General features: G+C 37.0%; 1 protein-coding gene across 1 annotated transcript in view; it reads right to left on the reverse strand.

The window, feature by feature from the left end:
* The window catches only part of CPA6 (carboxypeptidase A6), a 332547-nt gene that overhangs the window by 78680 nt on the left and 229972 nt on the right, over positions 1-23895 (reverse strand). Inside the window, exon 3 of the mRNA XM_029923746.1 lies at positions 348-472. Coding sequence (XP_029779606.1) covers positions 348-472 — 125 coding nt within the window. The remainder of the gene's footprint in view (positions 1-347; positions 473-23895) is intronic.

Below are 23895 nucleotides of genomic sequence, written 5' to 3' on the forward strand. Positions count from 1 at the left end.
ATTGCTCCTTCAGAAAGCTTTGTCTGCCCCTGCATTTTTATCTACTTTCTAAGCATTGCTAGGCTGCTTTTCATTCCTCACACAGAGAAGACTTTCTGTGTTTACACTGACCACCTGGTGGTAATGGTGAAATGAGATGCCAATGTTGTTCCTCCCCACTGCCATCCTGCCATTACACTAATATGCTCTTCAAAGATGAATGTAACACAGTTACAAAACATGTCTGTTTCCCCCAATTTGAAAAATAGTAACTAAAATGCCATTGTAGGGACTCAATAACCCAAATACAGCTCTCATTCAATTCAGTTGAGTACATATGAATTAAGCAAGTGAAAAAGAATGCTTACTTGTATTGGATGTTGGCTTCCTGTAAGAAGGCTAACAGGGCTTGGGAACCATTTTTGGGAATATGGACATCAGTAACTGTTCCTTTTGATACATAGTAGATACTGCTGGGCTGCCACAGATCCACCTATAGTGCAGGAACCAACCTATAATTCATATTCAGTGCAGGTAGGGAAAGATCCGTGTCACAGTGTGAAAAATGCCATCTTGTTTACATTCAGAAACAAACATCGTGGATTTAGTTAGACTCAATGCTTTCATCATCAGGCAAAACTCTAATTTGAATTTGGCCTCTAAACTAGATCATATCCACATAGAATTTGATCATAGTTTACAAGTAATAAAAACTAACGTACATTAAAGTCACAAGGTAAAAATTAGAGAAAATAGTTTTAAGTATGCCTTTGATATTCTTGAAAATTATTACAGAAATCCTTGAATAAGAAAGATATGTTATCTTTTTTTTTTTTTTTTTTTTACTATATAAGCAAATTGTGGTAGATTGACAACGTTTGACAACTTTCAATGGAACACTCTCCAGGTACTTCTTCCTTCTTCAACACATGCCTTTTATCAATTCCTACTCAGCCTTCACATGTCAGGTTGGATTTTTCAGCTACGGTAGTCTTCTGGTCATAGTTCTTAGAGCAACTCGTGCTCCTTTCATTATGTAATTTCATCTTATTGGAATGGAAGCTCCTTCAGGTTACCACCTCATTCCAAGCACCTAGAATGGAACCTTGTGGACATCAGCAACTCACTGTTGTATATGTGTAGATCCCATGTAATAATTCTCTGTATGTCCACCACTAGTCCAGTGTTTTGCAGGAAAGCAGGAGCCGTGTCTCTTTTGCTTACTGTATGTAGCATTCCCAGTGCCTTGTCTAGAGCTCCATATCTGGCAGATAGTGCTTTACATTCATTGATATAATTACTGAACTCAGTTGGAAGGGAGAAGAGCCTTATATTCTGCATAAGCCAAGAGCTACATTTTCAATTAGGCACAGTTCACCTTTACATTCATGTCTCTGTCTTTTCTGTGGGAACTTCTCTTCCTGCATTTCCAGCCTTAGTCTGGTACAAGGCCTTGGTCTCTGATCTGATAAGATTTAGTTACTTTCTCTTAGGTGTCAGTGTCTTCATTCTTTTAGGGAATTCTAGAAGACCAAAAATACTTTGTGACTCAAGGAAATATACCTCTGGTAGTATAATTTAGTCTTGAACAGGGCAGAGAGGCATTTGTTTTGGGGACAAAGAGTCTATCTGTTTTGTTTTGTTTTTCAAGCAGCTGACTCCTCCACTAAGCTGCAAGGGCAAATCTGACTCAGCTAACATGCTAGTTCAACAATCATAGAAAAACAGAAGTATGGAGCTGGAAGGGATGCTGAGAGGTCATTTGATCCATCTGTCAGCCCTTGGGCAAGGATACATGGAGGACTGAACCAACCTGTCCTCAATAGATGTATCCAAACCACATCTTTTAACTCTCCAAAAGAGGAGAGTCAAAACAAATTCTAATTTAACTCATATCCACATTTAAGAAGATTGCAAATGTTTTTCTTAATCCCTTACACTGCAGCACAGTTTCATTTTTCTTGTTCCACTCTACTTCAGTAAGGAATGGCCAGTTTCTTGTCTTTGTGAAATAAAGTACATTGGTACCTTTCACTTTTCTTTATATGATAGATTTTCTGATTCTATAATCATCTTTGGGACTTGCCTCTAAACCCATTACAGAGACAGATTTCTTTTTTTTTCTCTCTCTCTCTCTGTCTCTCTCTGTCTCTCTCTCTCTCTCTCTGGGAGCCAGCTTTAAATCCTCTCTCTCTCTCTCTCTCTCTCTCTCTCTCTCTGCAGAGACAGATTTCTGATATTAAGGCTTGCTACCATCCCTTAATGTCAGTGAAGATGAGGAAATAGTGCTGTATTTGGAGGGTAGAAAGCCATAAGAACCTAAAATACTGTGAATAGTCACCCTGAAGATTAGTTTATGTGTCATTCTCTAGGGTACATGCTAAAATAACACTCCTCATCTGGTAGAAGAGAGTAGCTTTCCTCTAGGGAGGTTCCATGGAAGGAACATACCTCACAGCAAGACCTGGAGAAGGTGTCCTAGGAAACGGGTCTAGAGGAAACAAAAATAAATTGCAAAATCAGGAATTCTACTGTTGTGAGATTAGGAAAATAAGTTATAGTGAATTATCAGCTTTTCTCCAGTAATATTTTTGGGGAAAGAGTGCTTAGATATATAACATGGGCATTTAACTCTAGGTGGCAGGCACATGTCTCTAACAAGATATAGAGGACAGCAATACTCATGTGAAATTTTTAAAGTACAACCCACTTTCTAAATATTTCTAATCTTTGCATTAATACTTCAAGGTAGGAGTTAATGGTAGATCCATTTAAAGAATGAGAAGTCTCAGATTCATAGAGGTGAAGTCAACTTTCCAAGGATGCACAACTCCAAAATGGTGGTGCAGGATGTGCCACACTCCAGTCCCATATGTACTGACTGGGTAACTGTCTTTAGTATCTTCTGAGAATACCACCAGGAGAATAAGCAACATCCAACCTCCTGACTTAGTGTTTGATGGGGTTTGGTTGGCAGGTCTCACACCCTCATTTAATTTGCCCTATAAATTGTATGTGGTATTTCAAAGTTCAAATCAGCCCACTCTGGGCAAGTGTCATTTCCTTAGGGCCTTATCACATCTGGATGAATGATAAACTGTCTTTGAATGGCAAAGCTGGATGACACTTCATGATAATGAAAACAAAGGATCAGTAACCTTGTCGTGATGACCTCAGGTTGTATGCCAACAATCACGGGTTTTTGCTGTAAATAGCCATGTGATATTGCAAGGAAAGGATGTTCCTTTATGGATACTTCTGGCCTTGGAACCTGGGTTGTTCCTATGTGTTCCTTTCTTCATGAGTACCAGTCACCTTCAGTTAGCTCTATTTAAGAGATGGAAGCAATTTATGGCCAAGAGTATGGACTTTGGAACCTGATGGCCCTGAGCTGGAATGCTAGCCCTGCTGGTATTGGCTGTGTGACTCTGGGGAAGATTTTAACACTTCTGAGCCTCTGATTCTTCATCTGTGCTGTGAAGATAATTAAACAGCCTACCTGCAGACTTTTCTGTAGGGTGAGTTGGAAAACAGAAGTAAAACACATGGCACAAAGTCTGGCACATAATGAAAGCTCAAAAGATATTAGCTATTTGTTGTTTTCTTCTCTTTGAACACATATGAAAAGAAAAGCTGGAAGCAGTAAAGTTCTACTTCACATATTTCTGATTAAAATGAAGACTATGCAACTATTCCCTTATTCAGACACTAAAACCTATAGATGGCTTTAAGGAGGAAAGGAGCCAATAAATACACCAAGAATATGAGTAAGGCTGGAGTATTTCCTAATGCAAAGGCAAACAGCTGGATTTGAAGCCAGTGTAGCACACTGGTTAATTCCCTGGACTCCAGAGTCTGACTTCCTACAATTACATTGGGCTCTTCATAGTTAGCATCTGTGTGATATACGGTAAATTCCTTAACCTCTTTTGGCCATACTTTCTTCATCTGTAAAAGGAAGGTGATAATTACACTTCCTTGTTGTTGTTATTAGGGGATTATAGAGACTACAGAAAATGCAGTCATTAAGAGAATTAATTTTGGGACTCAAGGCAGGCTGAGCTTGAATCCTGGTTCTGCTGCTTATTAGCTATGTGACTATGGGCGACTTTAGCTCTCTGTGCTTGTTTCCTCACTTATAAAATGGGTCTACAAATGCTATATGTTTTGTAGATTTGTTCAGCTTAAACTAATACCTATAAAATGCTTTAAATTGTACCTGTGAGCAGGGGTCATTCGTTAAATGATAAATGACTCAAAATTCAAAAATAATTTCTCTGCAATGAAAATATATCATATTTTAGTCTAGTACTAATTTCATGGCTCTTTTGGTTCTTGTGTTTCCTTACTGGCCTGGTCTAGGCTCCATGACGCATCCACCTGTCTTTCAGGTGGCTGATTACACACCTGGTTCAAGTATCACTGGAAGTGTAGTTAAGTGTGCCCCAGCAGTTTCTGAGTGAATCCTACATGCGGATAAGGGAAGACAGGTGGTGTTTCTTCAGCTTGGGAACAGATGGCCTGCCTCCCAGCTGCTTAAATTAACAGAAGCATGAGAGAGGAGAGTCCTACTCTATATTTACTCTTATTTTTTGTTGGTTTGGAAAACTGTTAGCACTTGTGTGTCACATAGAGGTTTCTAAGTAAGAAACCTCAATACGAAGTTTGTAGTCAGCTAGTGTTTAATTTACATAATTATATTAATTAGATATTAGCACACATAAAATCTTAACGCACAGAAGTATTCTTTCTTATTTACCCTTAAAATTGTCTTTTTGGTCTGGATCCACTTAACCTTCTTGAATCTTCTTTTAGCATCTCTCTGACCTCTTGAAAAGTTTTCTGACATCCAAGTTTAGGTCAAGTACCTTTGTTATCAGCTTTCATGGAACTTTTAACTATCATCTCATTTTTACAGTTGGTTATATTAGTTCCTAAGGCTGCTATAATGAATTGCAACATACCCGATGGGTTAAAACAAATTTATTCTCTCACAGTTTTGGAGATCGCAAGTCCAAGATCCAGGGGTTGACAGGGCAACACTTCCTCTGCAGTCTCTAGGGGAGGATCCTTCTTTGCAATTTCCAGCTTCTGGTGGCTCCAGAAGGAATTCCTTGGTTTGTAGCCACATTATGCCAATCTCCATCTCCATCTTTACATGGTCTTCTCATCGGTTTTGTATTTTCTCTTCTTCCGTGTCTTCTAAGGATACTTGCCATTGGATTTAGGGCCTATCTGGGTAATCCTGGATGCTCTCATCTTAAGATCCTTAAGTATATCTGAAAACTCTTTTTCCAAATTAGGTTATGTTCACAAGTTCTAGAAGTTAGGGCATAGACATATATTTGGGGGGCAATTGTCATATTAATATCTGTTTTCCTGTTATCTTCATGAGAGCAGAAAATGTGAAATTCTCCACCCTCTACCCCCATATCCCCAGTGCTTAGAACCATTCATGGGACAGAATAGGTACTTGATAAATATTCTGTAGATGGAATAAATGAACTCACCCATTTTTCTCTTTCATTTTTCTTCAAAAGATGTATTCTATCCAAGACTGGTCTAGAGCATTTCTAGATTCCTAATTCTAGTTCCTCATACCAAGAAATTGATAAGGTAGTCCACTTCAATTTGGTCCACTCACCCCACTTTTCAAATCACAAATGTTTAAATTTTCATTACATTTAAGTACAAACTTAGTATATGCTGCTGCTTATGTCACAGTACTACATACTTTTTTGATGACTGTAGTGGCCACTTCAGCAACATAGTTAAAGAAATGCTTATATTTTATGGTTATTATTTGTCTTTGCTCTACTTCTTATAACTTATTAAACTTTCAAGAATTAGGGGGCTGGCTGGAAGGGAAACTTAGCCAGAGAATATGGTGTCTGGTAAACCAAAGACATATGGTAGATTGTTAAAATTGTGGGACTCATTTTACCTAACTTTATCCTCTCCTACAAATCGTTAAATTATCACTTCCCAAAAGCACAGACCCAATAAATACAACAAAATGCTTCAGAAATTTAGGCAACTCTTACTGTTTCACCATTGAAGAAAGATGAAAATATGTTATTAACCAATCAGGGTTTAAGATAGTCATAAAATTAGTGGAGGCCCAAGAGTGGGATAAGTCCAAATGAAAGCATTACTTATAAATTTCAATATAGTAAAAATTAATACTATAGCATGAGTATAGTAAAGCCTTCTTGTGAGCATAATTTGTTCTGGAAACATGCTTGTAATCTAAAGCACTTGTGTACCAAAGCAAATTTCCCCTTAAGAAATAATAGAAATTTAGATGATTCATTCAACTCAAAAATATTCATATAAAAATGATTACGTTCCTACAATATAAAATAATGAAAATACAAAATATGAAGAAAAATAAATTAACCTGCACTTACTGTTGAAAACCTTCATGGCTAGTATGAGGGAGACCAGAGAGAGGAGGGTTATTGTGTAGGATGACTTTCACTATCACTAATGGAATTACTGCTATCCATTGGCTCAATGGATTTCTTTTCATGCAACTTTAACAAGAAACCTATCCAATGACAGCTGCTTTTGCCTTTTTTTGAGGATTTTAGTGACTTTGAATTGTCATTAAACAGATTCATCACTGCTAGAACTGCCTTATTTGGATATTGCTTTTCTACAAAATTTTGCACTGTTTCCTACATTTTACACATCTCTCTAATCTCATTTGAAGTGAGAGACTCTTCTGCCTTTTTCTCCTCCTCTGCAGAAGAGATGAAGACATAGACTTCTTATAAAAATTGCAATTCTGGCCACTTGCGTACCTCTTTCTTACTTTTCAATGATTTCCTTTCTAATTTCCAATTGTAATAATCTCCTCCTTACTGCCTTTCTTTTCAACCTTTTTCTGCATAGGACCATTGAATATGTCCTCACAGGTGTTGACTTAGTACAGTATTAATAAACTCTTGCCATATACTGCATTTAACATAGCTGGCAATAAGGCAGCAGAGGAAAGCATCTCTATTTGCAGGCAGCCTGACCTAGAATGAAGCAAAGCATTCCTAAGCTACTCGTGTGTGGAAAAGGAGAGGACTGTCCATAGGTTCTTTGAAGTGACAAAAAAATACACTACTGCCTGTTGTGGACACCTTCTAATGTTCTGAAAAATCATTGATTTCTGTCAAGCACTGAAGCCTAAGACTGAGTATTTGAGCATGGGAGATGATCACCCCACAATCCCATAGAGAGAGAGATAAAGAAAAGAACCATTGGCTTGGTTGTGATCATGTGATATTCGGCAGCATGCACTACTTGCAATGCAAAACATTGCTTTTTATCAACTTAAAATTTATGAGAAATGTTTGTCGTCTTATACAGAACACTCATGAAGTGTTACAAGTTGCAATTCAAGGTTTTACTGTACTAGTTATCAGAAAAGCATTATTTCAGTGACATTAGGTAAAGGTGGGAAGGCCTAATGAAGCTCTGTTTTGGTGTCCATGTTTTCCATCCAATTCTCTTCAAGGCTCATCATCATATTAGATAGGAAGTCTCATTTATTCAATAAAGTACACAACATTTACCTGAACTATTAATTGGTACAATCACCAGTTTGAAAGGATTATTGAAGCTCATCAAAGATGGAATATATGGGTAGTCAAAAAATATTTGATTTATTGGCCTCCTTTCAACAAGGGGTAATCTCAGAAAGACATAGAAAGAACTTACAGGATTTGGGTTTTTGTTAGGTGATTTTGTGTAGGGTTTAAGGAACTCTAATTTTTCTCTGGGTTGACTGGGTTGCTATCAGAATGAAGGGAATTCTATCAGTGGATATATTGATAATTGTATCTAGAAGGTGAAAAAAACAATTGGGACTATAATTGATAAAGTAGTCATATTGGCCAAAAACAAACAAATGAATAAATAAAATAAAATAAAAACAACCAAACAAGAGATGTTTTTGTCATTTTTCTGGTTTGGTTTGTTGTTTTCTTTTGGTCTGTGTTTAGACATGGTCTTGTTTTTATCTTATTTCATGAAGAACATAGAATCGTCTTATATGATACTGGTACCAAAGTCTGACTGTTAGTGTCAGGCTGACTCTGGCTGCCAGGAGCTGCTTTCCTCCATCGCAGGCTAATCACTATTTTATTAAATTCATATGATAACTAATGATATGCTAGAGGAGTGATAGGAACTCTTTGCATTATCAGAGTACTAGGGCCACTGGGGTTACAGGATGAATGATGTACCTGTGATGGTCTACCCAAGAGAAATTAGAAACTCAATGACATATGACTTTGGCACCCTGTATCATTCTATAGCAGCTGCACAGCACCACGTCTTTCATATAAAAGAGTTGATACTACCTTAATTCCCGCCCTCTAAATAAACATTTGAAATCTTATAAATACTAAGGAAAGGCTCCTAACTGCTACACCAGAGACTCTGAGAATTTACCAGCCACTCAGGAAACTTATTAGATGAGGGCAAATATTATTTCATTATATTTTGCTAGCTTAAAATAATTCTATATATAAGAATTGAGTTAGCATTTTTAGCTTGGCTTTGTAGAATGGATAAAAAGAATCAGAAATCAAGGAAAGGGGCAAGATGGCAGAGAAGTAGGGAGCTCTGTAATTTTTGCCTGCCTGCATCTATCAAACTGAGAAGGACAGAAGCCACAATACTCTGATCTGCAAGACTGGAAGGAAAATGCCCAAAGCCCACAAAGAAGACAACTTCAAAGATGCCTGAGTGAGTGCAAATGGGAAATAAAAATGGGCTGGCCCAGAAAGTGCAAAGGAGAGGGAGCCCCAAACCAACACAGTGCTGGGAAGATCACACAGAGTCCCTGAGAGACAAGGGGAAGAGAAAGAGAGACTGAAAAGGCTCATAGAACTGTTTCTAGAGAAGAGAAAAAAACTTGGCCCCAGGGCCAGAGAGGGATATTATCATCCCATATATAACTGTGGGGCATGGGGGAGAGAAATCTGTCCCCTTTAGCTGGCACATTCTTCCTTGGGCTCAGCAGCCACCAATGCCAGGAGAAACAGCTCCCTGACTCCACCTACTCAATCTTGGCTAGGAAGCTGGCTGCCTATGGGAGTACATCTCATCTTGGGTGGTAGCATTAAAGTACATGGACTAGGATTTGGATATAAGGCGGGGATTGGAAAATACAACTTGGCCTGCCTGCAGCACAGAAAGATTGGATTCAAAAGAATGGTTTGCAACACTTGGTTGGAGAAGGGCTTGGGGCACCGTCATTCTTCTCCCCACAACCACCAAGGTGGAGACTTGGAGAGGAGCCTCCAGGACCCACCTACACCAAACCACACCCATCTGTGTGGGAGAACTGCCATCCAGATATATTTTCCTTTATCTGATTCTTATCTCTCCTCTCAGCTGGTTTTTTTGCTTCTAGACTGTCCATTGTCTTTTGTTGTTTCTCCCCGCCCCGGCTTTTGTGTTTTCTTCTTTTTTCTTTTCTTTCTCCTTTTGGTTTGCTGGTTTTATTTGTCTTCATTTGCATGCTTTTGTTCCCTTTCGTTCCCTGTGTGTTTGTCTGTTTTCCTTTTCAGGGCTACCTCAAGAAACAAGCCAAAGTACACATGGTGGAGAGTCCCAAATATCACTGAGTAGGGAAATAAAATAATCAAAGGCACAACAAAAGAAACCGAGAGACACCATTAAAAGAACACTTCCTGAAATGACAGGCCCTGGACAGCCAAGGAGCCTCCTTTAATAGAGCAATACTAACAAGAGCACAGTGCATAACGAGCTTCTAAAAAGGACAAGAGACAGAAAGCTAGCCAAATGACAAAACGAAAGAACTCTTCTCTAAAGAAATTCCAGGAAGAAGTCACAGCCACAGAACTGCTCAAAACAGTAAAAGCAACATAACTGAACAAGAATTTAGAACAACTGTCATAAAATTAATTGCTGGGTTTGAAAAAAGCATCAGAGAAGCTACTGATACAAACACTGGGAACCTTCAAAATAGTTGTGACAAGTTAAAGAAAGGATATAAATGAGGTGATAAAATGGAGGTGGCCACTGTATGGATTGAAGAGGCAGAGAGAAGAATAAGTGAATTAGAAGACACAGTTATAGCAAAGGAGGAAGCTGAGAAAAAGACAGAGACATTGATATAGGAGGACAAAAGGAGAATTCAAGACCTGAGTGATAAAATCAAACGGAACAAAATCTATATCATAGCAATTCCTGAAGAAGAAGAAAGAGAAAAAGGTGAAGGGGTGCTTGATCAAATTAGAGCCAAGAACTTCCCCAGTATGGGTAAGGAAATAGCCATTGTAATCCAAGAGGCACAGAGGACTCCCCTTAGACGTAACTTGTATTACCTTCGGCATGATGTAGCATAGTCAAGCTGGCAAAATATAAGGATAAAGAGAGAATTCTGAAAGCAGCTAGGGATAAAAGGGCCCTAACATGCTAAGGGAAACCTATCAGAGTGGTTACAGACCCATCTAACAAAACTTGGCAGGCCAGAAAGGAATGGCAGGAAATCTTCAATGTGATGAACAGAAAAAAATATGCAGCCAAGAATCCTTTATCCAGAGAGCCTGTCTTTCAAAATAGAAGGAGAGATAAAGGTGTTCCCAAATAAACAAAAGTTGAGAGAATTCATCACCACCAAACCAGCCCTACAAGAAATCCTAAGAGGGACTCTATGAGGGAAATGTTGCAAGGAATACAAGGTACCAGAGACACCCCTACAACACGAACTCTACAAACAACACAATGACTCTAAACCCACATTTCTCAATAACAACACTGAATGTAAATGGACTGAATGCTCTAATCAAATGACACAGGGTAGCAGAATGGATAATAAAACAAAATCTATCTATTTGCTGTCTACAAGAGACTCATTTTAGACCTGAAGGCACCTTCAGATTGAGAGTAAAGGGACGGAGAAATATCTATCATGCAACTGGTAGTCAAAAGAAAGCAGGAGTAGCTATTTATATTGGACAAACTGGACTTTAAAGAAAAGGCAGTAACAAAAGATGAAGAAAGACACTCTATAATAATTACAGGGTCTCTCCATCAGAAAAAGCTAACAATTATAAACATCTATGCACCGAATTCGGGAGTACCCAAATATATAAAACAATCACAAACAGAAACAATCTTATTGATAAGGATGTGCTAATTGCAGGGGATTTTAATATTCCACATACAGCAATGGATAGATCAATCAGACAGAAAATCACTAAAGAAACAATGGACCTGAAAGACACATTGAAACAGATGGAATTGATAGATATATTTAGAACTCTGCATCCTAAAGTTGGGAATTCACCTTCTTCTTGAGTATGCATGGCACATTAGCCAAGATAGATCACACACTGGGTCATACAGCAGCGCTCCATAAATATAAACAAATTGAGGTCATATCATGCACACTTTTAGATCACAAGGCTTTGAAACTTGAAATCAATCACAGGAAAAAGTCTGGAAAACTCCAAAAGTCTGGAGGTTAAAGACCACCCTACTAAAAAATGATTTGGCCACTCAGGCAATTAGAGAAGAACTTTAAAAAATATATGTAAACAAATGAAAAGGATCCAACAACAATCCAAACTCTCTGGGATGCAGCAAAGGCAGTCCTAAGAGGAGAGTATATTGCAATCCAGGCCTATTTCAACAAACTAGAAAAAGCGCCAATTCAAAATCTCACAGAGCACTTAAAGGAACTAGAAGGGGAGATGCAAGAGCACTCCAAACCCAGCAAAAGAAGATAAATAATAAAGATCAGGGCAGAAATAAACAATATAGAATAAAAAAAAACAGTTGGACAGATCAATGAAACCAAGAGTTGGTTTTTTGAAAAAAATAAACAAAATTGATAAACCTCTAGCCAGGCTCCTCAGAAAGAAAAAAGAGAGCACCCAGATAGATAAAATCATGAATCAAAATGCAACTATTACAACCAATCCCTCAGAAATACAAGGAATCATCAGAAATTATTATGGAAAATTATATGCCAACAAACTGGACAACCTAGAAGAAATGCACAAATTCCTAAACACACATGCACTACCAAAATTCAAACGGGAAGAGATAGAAAATCTGAACAGACCCATAACCCATGAAGAAATCGAATCAGTTATCAAAAATCTCCCAATGAATAAAAGCCCAGGGCCAGATGGCTTCCCAGGACAATTCTACCAGACATTTAAGCAGAGTTAATATCCATTTTTCTCAAGCTATTCCAAAAAATAGAAATAGAAGGAAAATTTCTGAACTCATTCTACAAAGCCAGCATCACTTTGATTCCCAAACCAGATAAACATCCAACAAAAAGAGTACAGACCAATATCCTTAATGAATACAACTGCAAAAATACTCAACAAGATACTAGAAAATAGAATTCAACAGCATATAAAAAGAATTATCCACCATGATCAAGTGGGATTCATTCCTGGGTTACAGGACTGGTTCAATATTTGCAAATCAATCAATGTGATACATCACATTAACAAAAGAAAAGATAAAAACTATATGATCCTGTCGATAGATGCAGAAAAAGCATTTGAAAAAAATACAGCATTTCTCCTTAATAAAAACCCTCACGAAAGTTGGGATATAAGGAACTTAAACATTATAAAAGCCATTTATGAAAAGCTCACAGCTAATATCATCCTTAATGGGCAAAAACTGAGATTCCCCCTGAGATCAGAACCACGACAAGGAAGTCCACTCTCACCACTGTTGTTTAACATAGTGCTGGAAGTCCTAACATCAGCAATCAGACAACAAAAAGAAATAAAAGGCATCAGAATTGGCAAAGATGAAGTCAAACTTACACTTTTCGCTGATGACATGATACTCTACATGGAAAACCTGACCAATTCCACGAGAGTCCTGCTAGAACTGATCCATGAATTCAGCAAAATCGCAGGGTACAGAAATTGGTTGCATTTTTATACACCAATTATGAAGCAGCAGAAAGAGAAGTCAAGAAACCAATCCCATTCACAATTGCACAAAAAACCATAAAATACCTAGGAATAAACCTAACCAAAGATGTAAAAGACCTGTATGCTGAAAACTATAGAAAACCTATGAAGGAAACTGAAGAAGACACAAAGAAATGGAAAAAACATTTCATGCTCATGGATTGGAAGAATAAACATTGTTAAAATGTCATTATTGCCCAAAGCACTCTACACATTCAATGCAATCCCAATCAAAATTGCACCAGCATTCTTCTCAAAGCTAGGACAAACTATCCTAAAATTCATATGGAACCACAAAAAACCCTGAATAGCCAAAGTAATATTGAAGATGAAAACCAAAACGAGAGGCATCACAATCCCAGACTTTAGTCTCTACTACAAAGTTGTCATCATCAAGACAGTATGGTATTGGCACAAAAACAGACACATAGACCAATGGAATAGAATAGAGAACCCAGAATTGGACCCACAAATGTATGGCCAATAAATCTTTGACAAAGCAGGAAAGAGTATCCAATGGAAAAAAGACAGCCTCTTCAACAGATGGTGCTGGGAGAACTGGGCAGCAACATACAGAAGAATGAAACTAGACCACTTTCTTACACCATACACAAAAATAAACTCAAAATGGATGAAGGACCTGAATGTGAGATAGGCAACCATCAAAACCCTAGAGGAAAAATCAGGAAACTCCTTGACCTCAATCGCAGCAATTTCCTACTTGACACATCCCCAAAGGCAAGGTTATCAAGAGCAGAAATGTATTATTGGGACCTCATCAAGATAAAAAAGCTTCTGCACGCACAAAGGAAACAATCAAGAAAACTAATAGGCAACCAGTGGAATGGGAAAAGATAGTTGGACATGACACATCAGATAAAGGAGTAGTACCCAAAATCTACAAGTAACTCACCAAACTCCACACCTGAAAAACAAATAATCCAGTGAAGAAATGAACAGAAGATACGAATAGACACTTCTCTAAAGAGGACATCCAGATAGCCAACAGACACATGAAATGATGCTCAGCCTGATTCATTATCAGGGAAACACAAATCAAAACCACACTGAGATACCACCTCACCCTGGTCAGAATGGCTCAGATGAACAAATCAAGAGACTTTAAATGCTGGCAAGGATGTGGAGAAATGAGCACTCTCCTACTCTGTTGGTGGGAATGTAAACTGGTGCAGCCGCTCTGGAAAACAGTGTGGAGGTTCCTCAAAAAACTATCAGTAGAACTCCCCTATGACCCAGCAATAGCACTGCTGGGGATTTACCCAAGGGATACAGAAGTGCTGATACATAGGGGTACATGTACCCCAATGTTCATAGCAGCACTTTCTACAATAGCCAAATCATGGAAAGAGCCCAAATGTCCATCACCTGATAAATGGATCAAGAAGATGTGATATATATATATATATATCACACACACAATGGAGTATTACGTGGCAATGAGAAAGAATGCAATTTGGCCATTCATAGCAAATTGGATGGACCTCGAGAGTGTCACGCTAAGTGAAATAAGTCAGGTGGAGAAGGACAGATACCGTATGTTTTCACTCATAGGTCTATCAGGAGAAACCTAACAGACGACCATGGGAAGAGGAAGGTGAGGAAAATAGTTGGGGAGAGGGAGGGAGGCAAATCATGAGTCTCTTGAATGCTGAAAACAAACTGAGGGCTGAAGGCGGAGGAGGGAATGGGAAGGGGAGTGGTGGTCATGGAGGAGGGCACTTGTGAGGAAAAGCACTGGGTGTTATATGGAAACCAACTTGACAATAAACTACAAATTAAAAAAAATCAGAGATCATCTCATGCATCACCTGGATATCCATTAACAGTGACATTTGAAGACAAGAGCCTCTGGATTGCATATCACCAAGTAATAGAGATTTCCCTGCACTTTTCATTGATGATTTATGGTTTTAGCATAGATGATTTCCTCACGATATTTGCTACATCTGGAAGTATTTCACTTGGTGTACTAAACAACAGTATATTAATGCCTGAGAAAAGTTTCCCAGGAGAGGTGTTATGTAAATACAGAAGGGTGAGTAGGAATTAGCCTAGAAAAGGTGAAAGGAAGTGGAGATAAAAAGCATCACTCAGAGGCTTCCATATATAAAGGTGGTTTGTGTCAGGAATGGAAGAGAAATCTGGAAGTTTACTGAAGCCCTGTGATCCTGGAAAACAGTGATCTCACTGTCCCTTTGTATTCTAGAATGGCTAACTGTAAGGAACAATTCTACCCATACAAATTAGAAAAGACTCACAAATACCCACTTTATTTACCTATGGCAAGTTCAGACATAGACCCTTAGATTCTCATTCCTTGCCTAATAATTAGCTGAATTGTTTGTCCCCATTGATCAGTCTAAACAAAATGTCTGTTACTTTGAAATATGTTAGTTAAACTTTTCTCTTTCCACCACGCCTCTGAACTTTTACCCACCCTCTGTAACAGTCCTTCCTGAGCATCAACTGACCTCATAGCGAAACATCCTCTGATTTACTGTCTGATCAAACCCCTTCAGCTTTCTGCCCACATTCCACTTGTTCTTTCTAGCCTTATTCACACTTCTCCCTAGAAAGAAAAGCCCTTTTCTGCTATAAGTGATACATGAATTCAGCAAAGTTGCAGGATAAAAAAATCAATGTACAGAAATTGGTTGCATTTCTATACACCAATAATGAAGCAGCAGAAAGAGAAATCGAGGAATCTATCCCATTTACAATTGCATCAAAACCCATAAATACCTAGGGATGAACTTAACCAATGAAGTAAAAATCTGTGTTCTAAAAACTATAGAAAGCTTATGAAAGAAACTGAAGAAGACATAAAAAGGTGTAAAAACATTCCATGTTCATGGATTGGAAGAACAAATATTGTTAAAATGTCAAAACTACTCAAACCAATATACACATTCAATGCAATCCCTATCAAAAGTAATACCAGCATTCTTCACAGAGCTAGAGCAAACAATCCTAAAATTTGCATGGAACCAGAAAAAAACACAAATAGCCAAGGTAATGTTGAAAAAGTAAAGCTAAGCTGAAGGCATCAGAATGCTGGATTTTAAGCTGTATTATAAAGCTGTAATCATCAAGGCAGTATGGTACTGGCACAAAATCAGACACACATATCAATGGATTAGACAACCCGGAAATGAACCCATAAATGTTTGGCCAAGTAATCTTTGACAAAGCAGGAAAGAGTACCCAATGGAAAAAAGACAGTCTCTTTAGCAAATGGAGGTGGGAAAACTGGACAGCGACATGCAGAAGAATGAAACTGGATCACTTTCTTACACCATACACAAAAATAAATTCGAAATGGAAGAAAGACCTAAAGATGAGACAGGAAATCATCAAGATCTTGGAGAACACAGGCAAGAATCTCTTTGACTTCAGCTGCAGCAACTTCTTACTTGACATGTCTCTGGAGGCAAGGGAAACCAAAGCAAAAATGAACTATTGGGACTTCATCAAAATAAAAAGCTTCTGCACAGCAAAAGAAACAATCAACAAACTAAAAGGCAACCAACAGAATGAGGGAGGATATTTGCAAATGACAATGGGATAAAGGGTTATTATCCAAAATCTATAAAAAACTTATCAAACTCAACACCCAAAAAAGAAACCACCCAGTTAAGAAATGGGCAGAAGACATGACTAACACTTCCAAAGAGGACATCTAGATGGCTAGCAGACACATGAAAAGATTCTCAATATCACTCATCATTAGGGAATACAAATCAAAACCACAGTGAGATACCACCTTACACCTGTCAGAATGGAAAAATTAACTCAGGAAACAAGAGATGTTGGCGGGGATGCAGAGAACAGGGAACACTTTGCACTGCTGATGGGAATGCATACTCGTGCAGCCACTCTAGAAAAGTGTGGAGGTTCCTCAAAAAATTAAACATAGAGTAACCTGAGCAATTATACTACTAAGTATTTATCCAAAGGATACAAAAATGCTGATTCGAAGGCGCACATGCACCCCAATGGTTAGAGTAGCATTATCAACAATAGCCAAATTACAGAAAGAGCCCAAAGTCTACTCACTAATGAATGGATAAAGAAGATGTAGTATATATACAATGGAATACTACTCAGCAACCAGAAAGCATGAAATCTTGCCATTTCCAATGACATAGATGGAATTAGAGGATATTATGCTAAGTGAATAAGTCAATCAGAGAAAGACAAATATCACGTGATTTCACTCATATGTGGAATTTGAGAAACACAACAGATGAACACAGGCAAAGGGAAGGAAAAACAAGATTAAAACAGAGGGAAGGGGACAATAAGAGAATCTTAAATAAGGAGAACAAACTGGGGGTTGCTAGAGGGGAAGTGGAGGGGGATGGAATAAATGGGTGATGGTCATTAAAGAGGACACTTACTGGGGTGAGCCCTGGCTGTTGTATGTAAGAGATGAATCACTGGGTTCCACTCCTGAGACCAATACTACACTGTATACTAACTAACTTGAATTTAAGTAAATTAAAAAAATTAGCTGAAGAAACAAAAAAATCTGAACATACTTAATATCAATTAAGAAAACTGAATTACTTAAAAATATATAATATATAAAATATAGATCCTTCCTGACCCCTTTAAAAAATAGCAGGTTCAGGGGAGCTCTAACACATATGCAACATATAATATCCAAATCTTGTTTTAACTTCCACAGTTTACAGAAATGAGAAATTTCCCTAATTTCACAAAGCCAATATAACCTTATTTTTTGGTTTTAAAAAATGTTATTTGAGAGAAAGAGAGAAGCACAAGCACATGCAAGCAAGCACAAGTGGGGGAGGGGGAGAGAGAAAGCGAGAGAGAGGATCTCAAACAGGTCCCACACTGAAAGTTTCCAGTGGTGGCTCAGACTCATGAAATGTGAGATCATGGCTGAGTTTGATGCCTAACTGATTGAGCCACCCAGGTGCCCCAGCTAGTGTAATATTTAATATAAAAAATGTAAGAATAGCATGAGGTAAGTAATTATAAGCCAATCTTATAAATGTGGTGACAGTTCTAAAAATGTGTATTAGCAAACTAGACATAGAAAGGTTCAAAAATCATGATTGAATACAATTGTAGTTTATCATTAGAGAAACCTATTAATGTATTTCATCATGTTAATAGAAGTATTAGAAAACTTATATCAATACACTCAGAAAAATAACTTTTCAAAATTCTATATTTATTAACTACAAAATATCTTTAGAAACTAGTAATGAAAAAATACATTTCCTGAACCTTTTAAAGAGTATGCACCAAAATCATCAGGAAACATTTATATATAATGGTAGTGTTATTTTCAAGTCAAGTACAAAGTAAATGTACTGTAATACCAGTTTTTTAGACTCTTATGGTGAGGTTCATTGCTAAGCAGCAAAAGAATAAAGAACAAAAAGGCTAAGAATCAGAAGGAAGAAACAAATTATCATTATTCACAGCTACTATCTACAGAGAAGCCAAGAGATTCCATACAGGCAAACTATGAGAATTTAAATGGGAGCATTTATGGACATAATATCAATGTAAATATATATACACACATCAATGTAAATATGTACTTGTTGGCCTTGAAATATCTTTACTAAAATAACATTAAATGAAACAGGCTATAGAATAGGAGGTATAAGTGACGTCACCAAAATGGTCACATAGGAGACCCCATCCTCTGTATTCTAACGAAACTCAATGATTAGACAGCTATCGATGAACAAAAACAACTCTGGAAAAGCTCTGCAGTCTACTTAAGAAATTTAAGTAACACACTGTGACAAAACACATGAGAATAACTGCAAAAGAAAAGAAAGAAGACAGCTTCATTTTATGTGCAGCATTCCATCAGCAAAGCTGGCATTGCTCAGTGCCAAGGGGAAACTTCCCAACTAGAAAAAGTTCCTTTTATCTGGAAAGGAAGAGTAGGGTAAGAAACCTGCTTCCCTCCTCTTTTGGAAAACCACATGAAGACCCTGTTTCAGTTTCACCCAGACTGGCAAAGCTGAGATGTACATAGATGGCTAGAAACAAGAAAGAAAAGCAGGGTATGTCAATAGCAGCCACACAGTGGGAGTGATCACGGTTCCCAGTGACCTGATCTAAAGGCAAAGCCTGTAGCTTTCCCCACTGAAGAAGGAAGCAATGGCCAGGCAGCTGCTACAGACCTCTGGTAGATTTCACCAGCCTTTGTGCCACAGGTATTCATGTTTGCTGATGCCAGCCAACCTGAGTCAGTTCCAACTTCCTCCTGCCTTATTAGAATCTGGGAAACAAAACTTTTTTTTTTAATGTTTATTATTTTTGAGAGAGAGACACAGAGAACAAGCAGGGGCAGAGAGAGAGAGAGGGAGACACAGAATCGGAAGCAGGGTCCAGGTTCTGAGCTGTCAGCACAGAGGCTGATGCGGGGCTCGAACTCAGACTGCAAGATCGTGACCTGAGCTGAAGTTGGCCGCTTAACCAACTGAGCCACTCAGGTGCCCCGAAACAAACTTTTTAAGATGGAAGTTTATAGTGAAAAACACGTAGGATTAAGAAAAAAAAGATTTCAAATACACAACCTAACTTTATACCTCAAGGAATTAGAAAAATAACTTAAAGTTTGTTTCCTTCCATCCTAAATAAGCAGATGGAGGGAAATGACAGAGATCAGAAAAATAATAGAAAAAATTAACAAAACCTAGAGCTACTTTCTGAAAAAATAAGCAAAACTGGAAAAATCTTTAGCAAGGTTAAGAAAAAAAGAAAGAAGCCTCAAATAAAATCAGAAAAGAAAGAGTAGACATTATAAATGATGAGACAGAAAAGATAATTAGATTACTATGAACAGCTATCTGCCAAAAAAATTTGATAACCTAGAAAAACATGGATAAATTCCTAGAAACATACAACTTATCCAGAATGAATCATGAAGTAATAGCAAATCTGAACAGACCAATAATGAGTAAGGAGATTGAATCATTTATAAAAAACCTCTCAATACAAAAATGTTCAGGGCCAGATGGTTTCACTGGTTAATTATACCACCCATTTAAAGAAGTCATGCCAATTCTTCTCAAAGTCTTCCAAAAAATTAATTTATGAGGCCAGCATTACCCTGATACTATAGGAAAATTTCATCCCTGATGAAATAGCTGCAATAGTTTCTTCTCAGCCTTTTGGCTAAGATCAAGTGAAATAGCTGCAAAAATTTTCCAAAAAATGTAGCAAACTGAATTTAATACATATTAGATATACACTGTCATCAAAGGGGATTTTTCTCTGGGAAACAAGGATTGCATACAAATCAATTAATGTGACACATCGCAATAAGAGATAAAAATTATATGAGCCTTTCAGTAAACCCAGAAAAAGCATTTGTTAAAATATAGCATACTTTCTTGATAAAAACACTCAACAAATTGATATAGAAAGAATATACCCCAAAATAATAGCTATATAGGACTAGGCTACAACCAACATCAGACTCAAGGATGAAAGGCTGAAAGCTTTTCCTCTAAGATCAACAACAAGACAAGGGTGCTCACTCTCACCACTCCTTCTCAAAATAGTTTTGGAAGTGCTCTCCAGAGCAATCAGGCAAAAAACAGAAAATAAAGGCATCCATATTAGAAAAGAAGTAAAACTGTCTTTATTTCAGGTGATATCAACTTATATAGAGAAAATCCTAAAGACTCCATCAAAAAACCATTAGAACTAATAAACAAATTCAGTAAAGTTGCAGAATATAAAAATCAATATGCAAAATTAGTTGCATTTTTATACATTAACAGTTAATTATTAGAAAGAGAAATAAAAAATGTATCACATCAAAAACAATAGAATATTTAGGAATAAATTTAACAATGGAGACAAAAGATCTGCCAACTGAAGACTGCAAGACTTTGATGAAATGAACTGAAGACATAAATAAATGGAAAGGTTTTCTGTGTTCATGGATTAGAAGAATTAATGTTAAAACGTCCATACTCATGAAAGCCATCTGTAGATACAAAATTCCAATGGCATTTTTCAGAGAAAGAGAACAAATCCTAAAATTTGTGTGGAATCACTCAAGATCTTAAATAGCTAAAGCAATTCTGAAAAAGAATAAAACTGGAGGCATCATACTTCCTAATTTCAAGCTATACAATAAAGCTATTGTAGTCAAATCAGTATGGCACTGAAATAAAAACAGACACATAGGCCAAAGGAAGAGAATAGAGAACCCACAAATAAACCCACACATATATGGTCAACTAATATTTAACCAGGGATCCAAAAATACTCAATAAGGAAAGGACAGTCTCCTCAACAAATGGTGTTGGGAAAACTGGATAATCACATGCAGAAGAATTAAATTGGACTTTTATCTTGCACCACTCACAAAAATAACTCAAAATAGATTTAAGAGTTTAACATAAGAATGGAAACCATAGAGCTTATAGAAGAATACATAGGGAATGTGCCCTTGGACATTGATCTTGGCAATGATTTTTTGACCTGACACTAAAAGCAAAGGCAACAAATAAAAATAAACAAACAAATGCAAAAATAAACAGTGAGACTACATCAAACTACAAAGCCTTTGCACAGCAGAAGAAACAATCTACAAAATGAAAAGGCATCCGTCAGAATTGGAGGAAGCATTTGCAAATCATATATCTGATAAGTGGCTAATAAACAAAACATATAAAGGACTTCTGTAACTGAATAGCAAAAGGAAAACAAAAACCCAAATGATCTAATTAAAAAAATAGGCAAAGGGATTTTATAGATATTTTTCCAAAGATGACAGACACATGGCCAATAGGTACATGAAAAGGTGTTTGACACCTGAAGGATCTAGAAAAAAGAACAGACAAAACCCAAAACCAGTCAGATGGAAGGATAGAATAAAGATTAGGGCAGAAATAAAATAGAAACTAAAAAAAAAAACAAAACAAAACACCAAAACCCACACAATAGAACAGGTAAATAAAACCAGCAGTTGGTTCTTTGAAAAGATCAACAAAATTGATAAACCTTTAGCAGACTCCTCAAAGAAAAAAAAGTGGACTCAAATGTAGAAAATAATTGAAAGAGGAGAAATAACTGACAGAGAAATACAAATTATGAGAAATTATAAAAAAGTATATGACAACAAATTGGATAACCTGGAAGAAATGGTAAATCCTAGAAACATATAACCACCCCAAACTGAATCGGAAAGAAATACAAAATTTGAACAGTAGCAATGAAATTGAATCAGTAATCAAAAACTCCAGACAAGCAGAAGCCCAGGACCACTGACATCACAGATGAATTCTACCAAACATTTATTTTTATTTTTTAAAATGTTTTAAAATTTATTTTAGAGAGAGAGAAAGACAGTATGAGCAGGGGACGGACAGAGAGAGAGGAGGGGGACACAGGTTCTGAAGACAGGCTCCAGGCTCTGAGCTAACTATCAGCATAGAGCCCGATGTGGGGCTTGAACCCACAAGCTGTGAGATCATGACCTGAGCAGAACTTGGATGCTTAACAAACTGAGCCAGCCACCCCTCTACCAAACATTTAAAGAAGAGTAAATACCTATTCTTCTTAAACTACTTCAAAAAACAGAAGAGGAAGAAAAGCTTCCAAATCATTCTATGGGGCCAGTATTACCTTAATACCAAAATCATATAAAGGCACTACAAAAAAAGAGAACTACAGACCCATATATTTGATGAACATAGATGAAAAAATCCTCAACAAAATATTAGTAAATTGAATCAAAAAATACGTTAAAAAAAATCACTGACCAAGGTCAACTGTGATTTATTCCTGGAATGCAAATATTTGCATATCAATCAACATAGTATATCACATCAACAAGAGAAAAGATAAAACCAACATGATTATTTTAATAGATGCAGAAAACTTTTTGACAAATTATATTCATTCAGGATAAAAAAAAAATCCTCTGCAAAGTAGGTTTAGAGGGAATATACCTCACAAAATAAAGGCCATATATGAAAAACCCACAGCTAACATTATCCTCAATGGGGAAAAACTGAGAGGCTTTACCTTGAGGTCAGGAACAAGACAAAATGTCTACTCTCTCCACTTTTATTCAACATAGTACAGGAGGTCCTAGCCACAATCTGATGAGAAAAAGGAATAAAAGGCATCCAGATTCGTAAAGAAGTAGAACTTTTACGACTTGCAGATGATGATACTACACATAGAAAACATAAATATTTCCTCAAAACACTAATAAAACTGAATAATGAATTCTGTAAGGTCACAGGTTACAAATCAATGTACCAAAATCTGTCACATACTAATAATGAAGTACCAGAAGGAGATATTAATAAAATGATTTCATTTACAATTGCAACAAAAATAAGGAGGTGAAAACTATAAAACAATGATGAAAGGAAGTGAAAACTATAAAACAATGATGAAAGAAATTTAAGAGAACACAAATAAATGGAAAGATGTATCATGCTTATAGATACACAACAAATATTGTTAAAATGTTCATAACACCCAAAGCAATCTATAAATTTGATGCAACCCCTATCAAAATGTTAACAACATTTTTCACAGAACTAGAACAAATTATCCTAAAGTTTGTATGGAGCCACAAAAGACCCCGAATAGCCAATTTTGAAAAAGAAAAAGAAAACTGGAGGTATCATAGGTCAAGATATACTACAAAGCTGTAATAACTGAAACAGTATGGTAATGGCCCAAAAATTAAGACATAGATCAATAGAATAGAATGCAGAGTGCAGAGATCAACTCATGATTATTTGGTCAATCTACAACAATGGAGATGACCATATGCAATGGCAAAAAAAATCTCTTCAACAAATGGTGCTGGGAAAATTAGATAGCTACATGCAGAAGAATAAAAGTGGACCACTTTCATATACCATACACAAAAAACCCTCAAAAT

This window comes from Suricata suricatta, chromosome 15 (genome assembly GCF_006229205.1).
Source record: "Suricata suricatta isolate VVHF042 chromosome 15, meerkat_22Aug2017_6uvM2_HiC, whole genome shotgun sequence".
NCBI lineage: Eukaryota > Metazoa > Chordata > Mammalia > Carnivora > Herpestidae > Suricata > Suricata suricatta.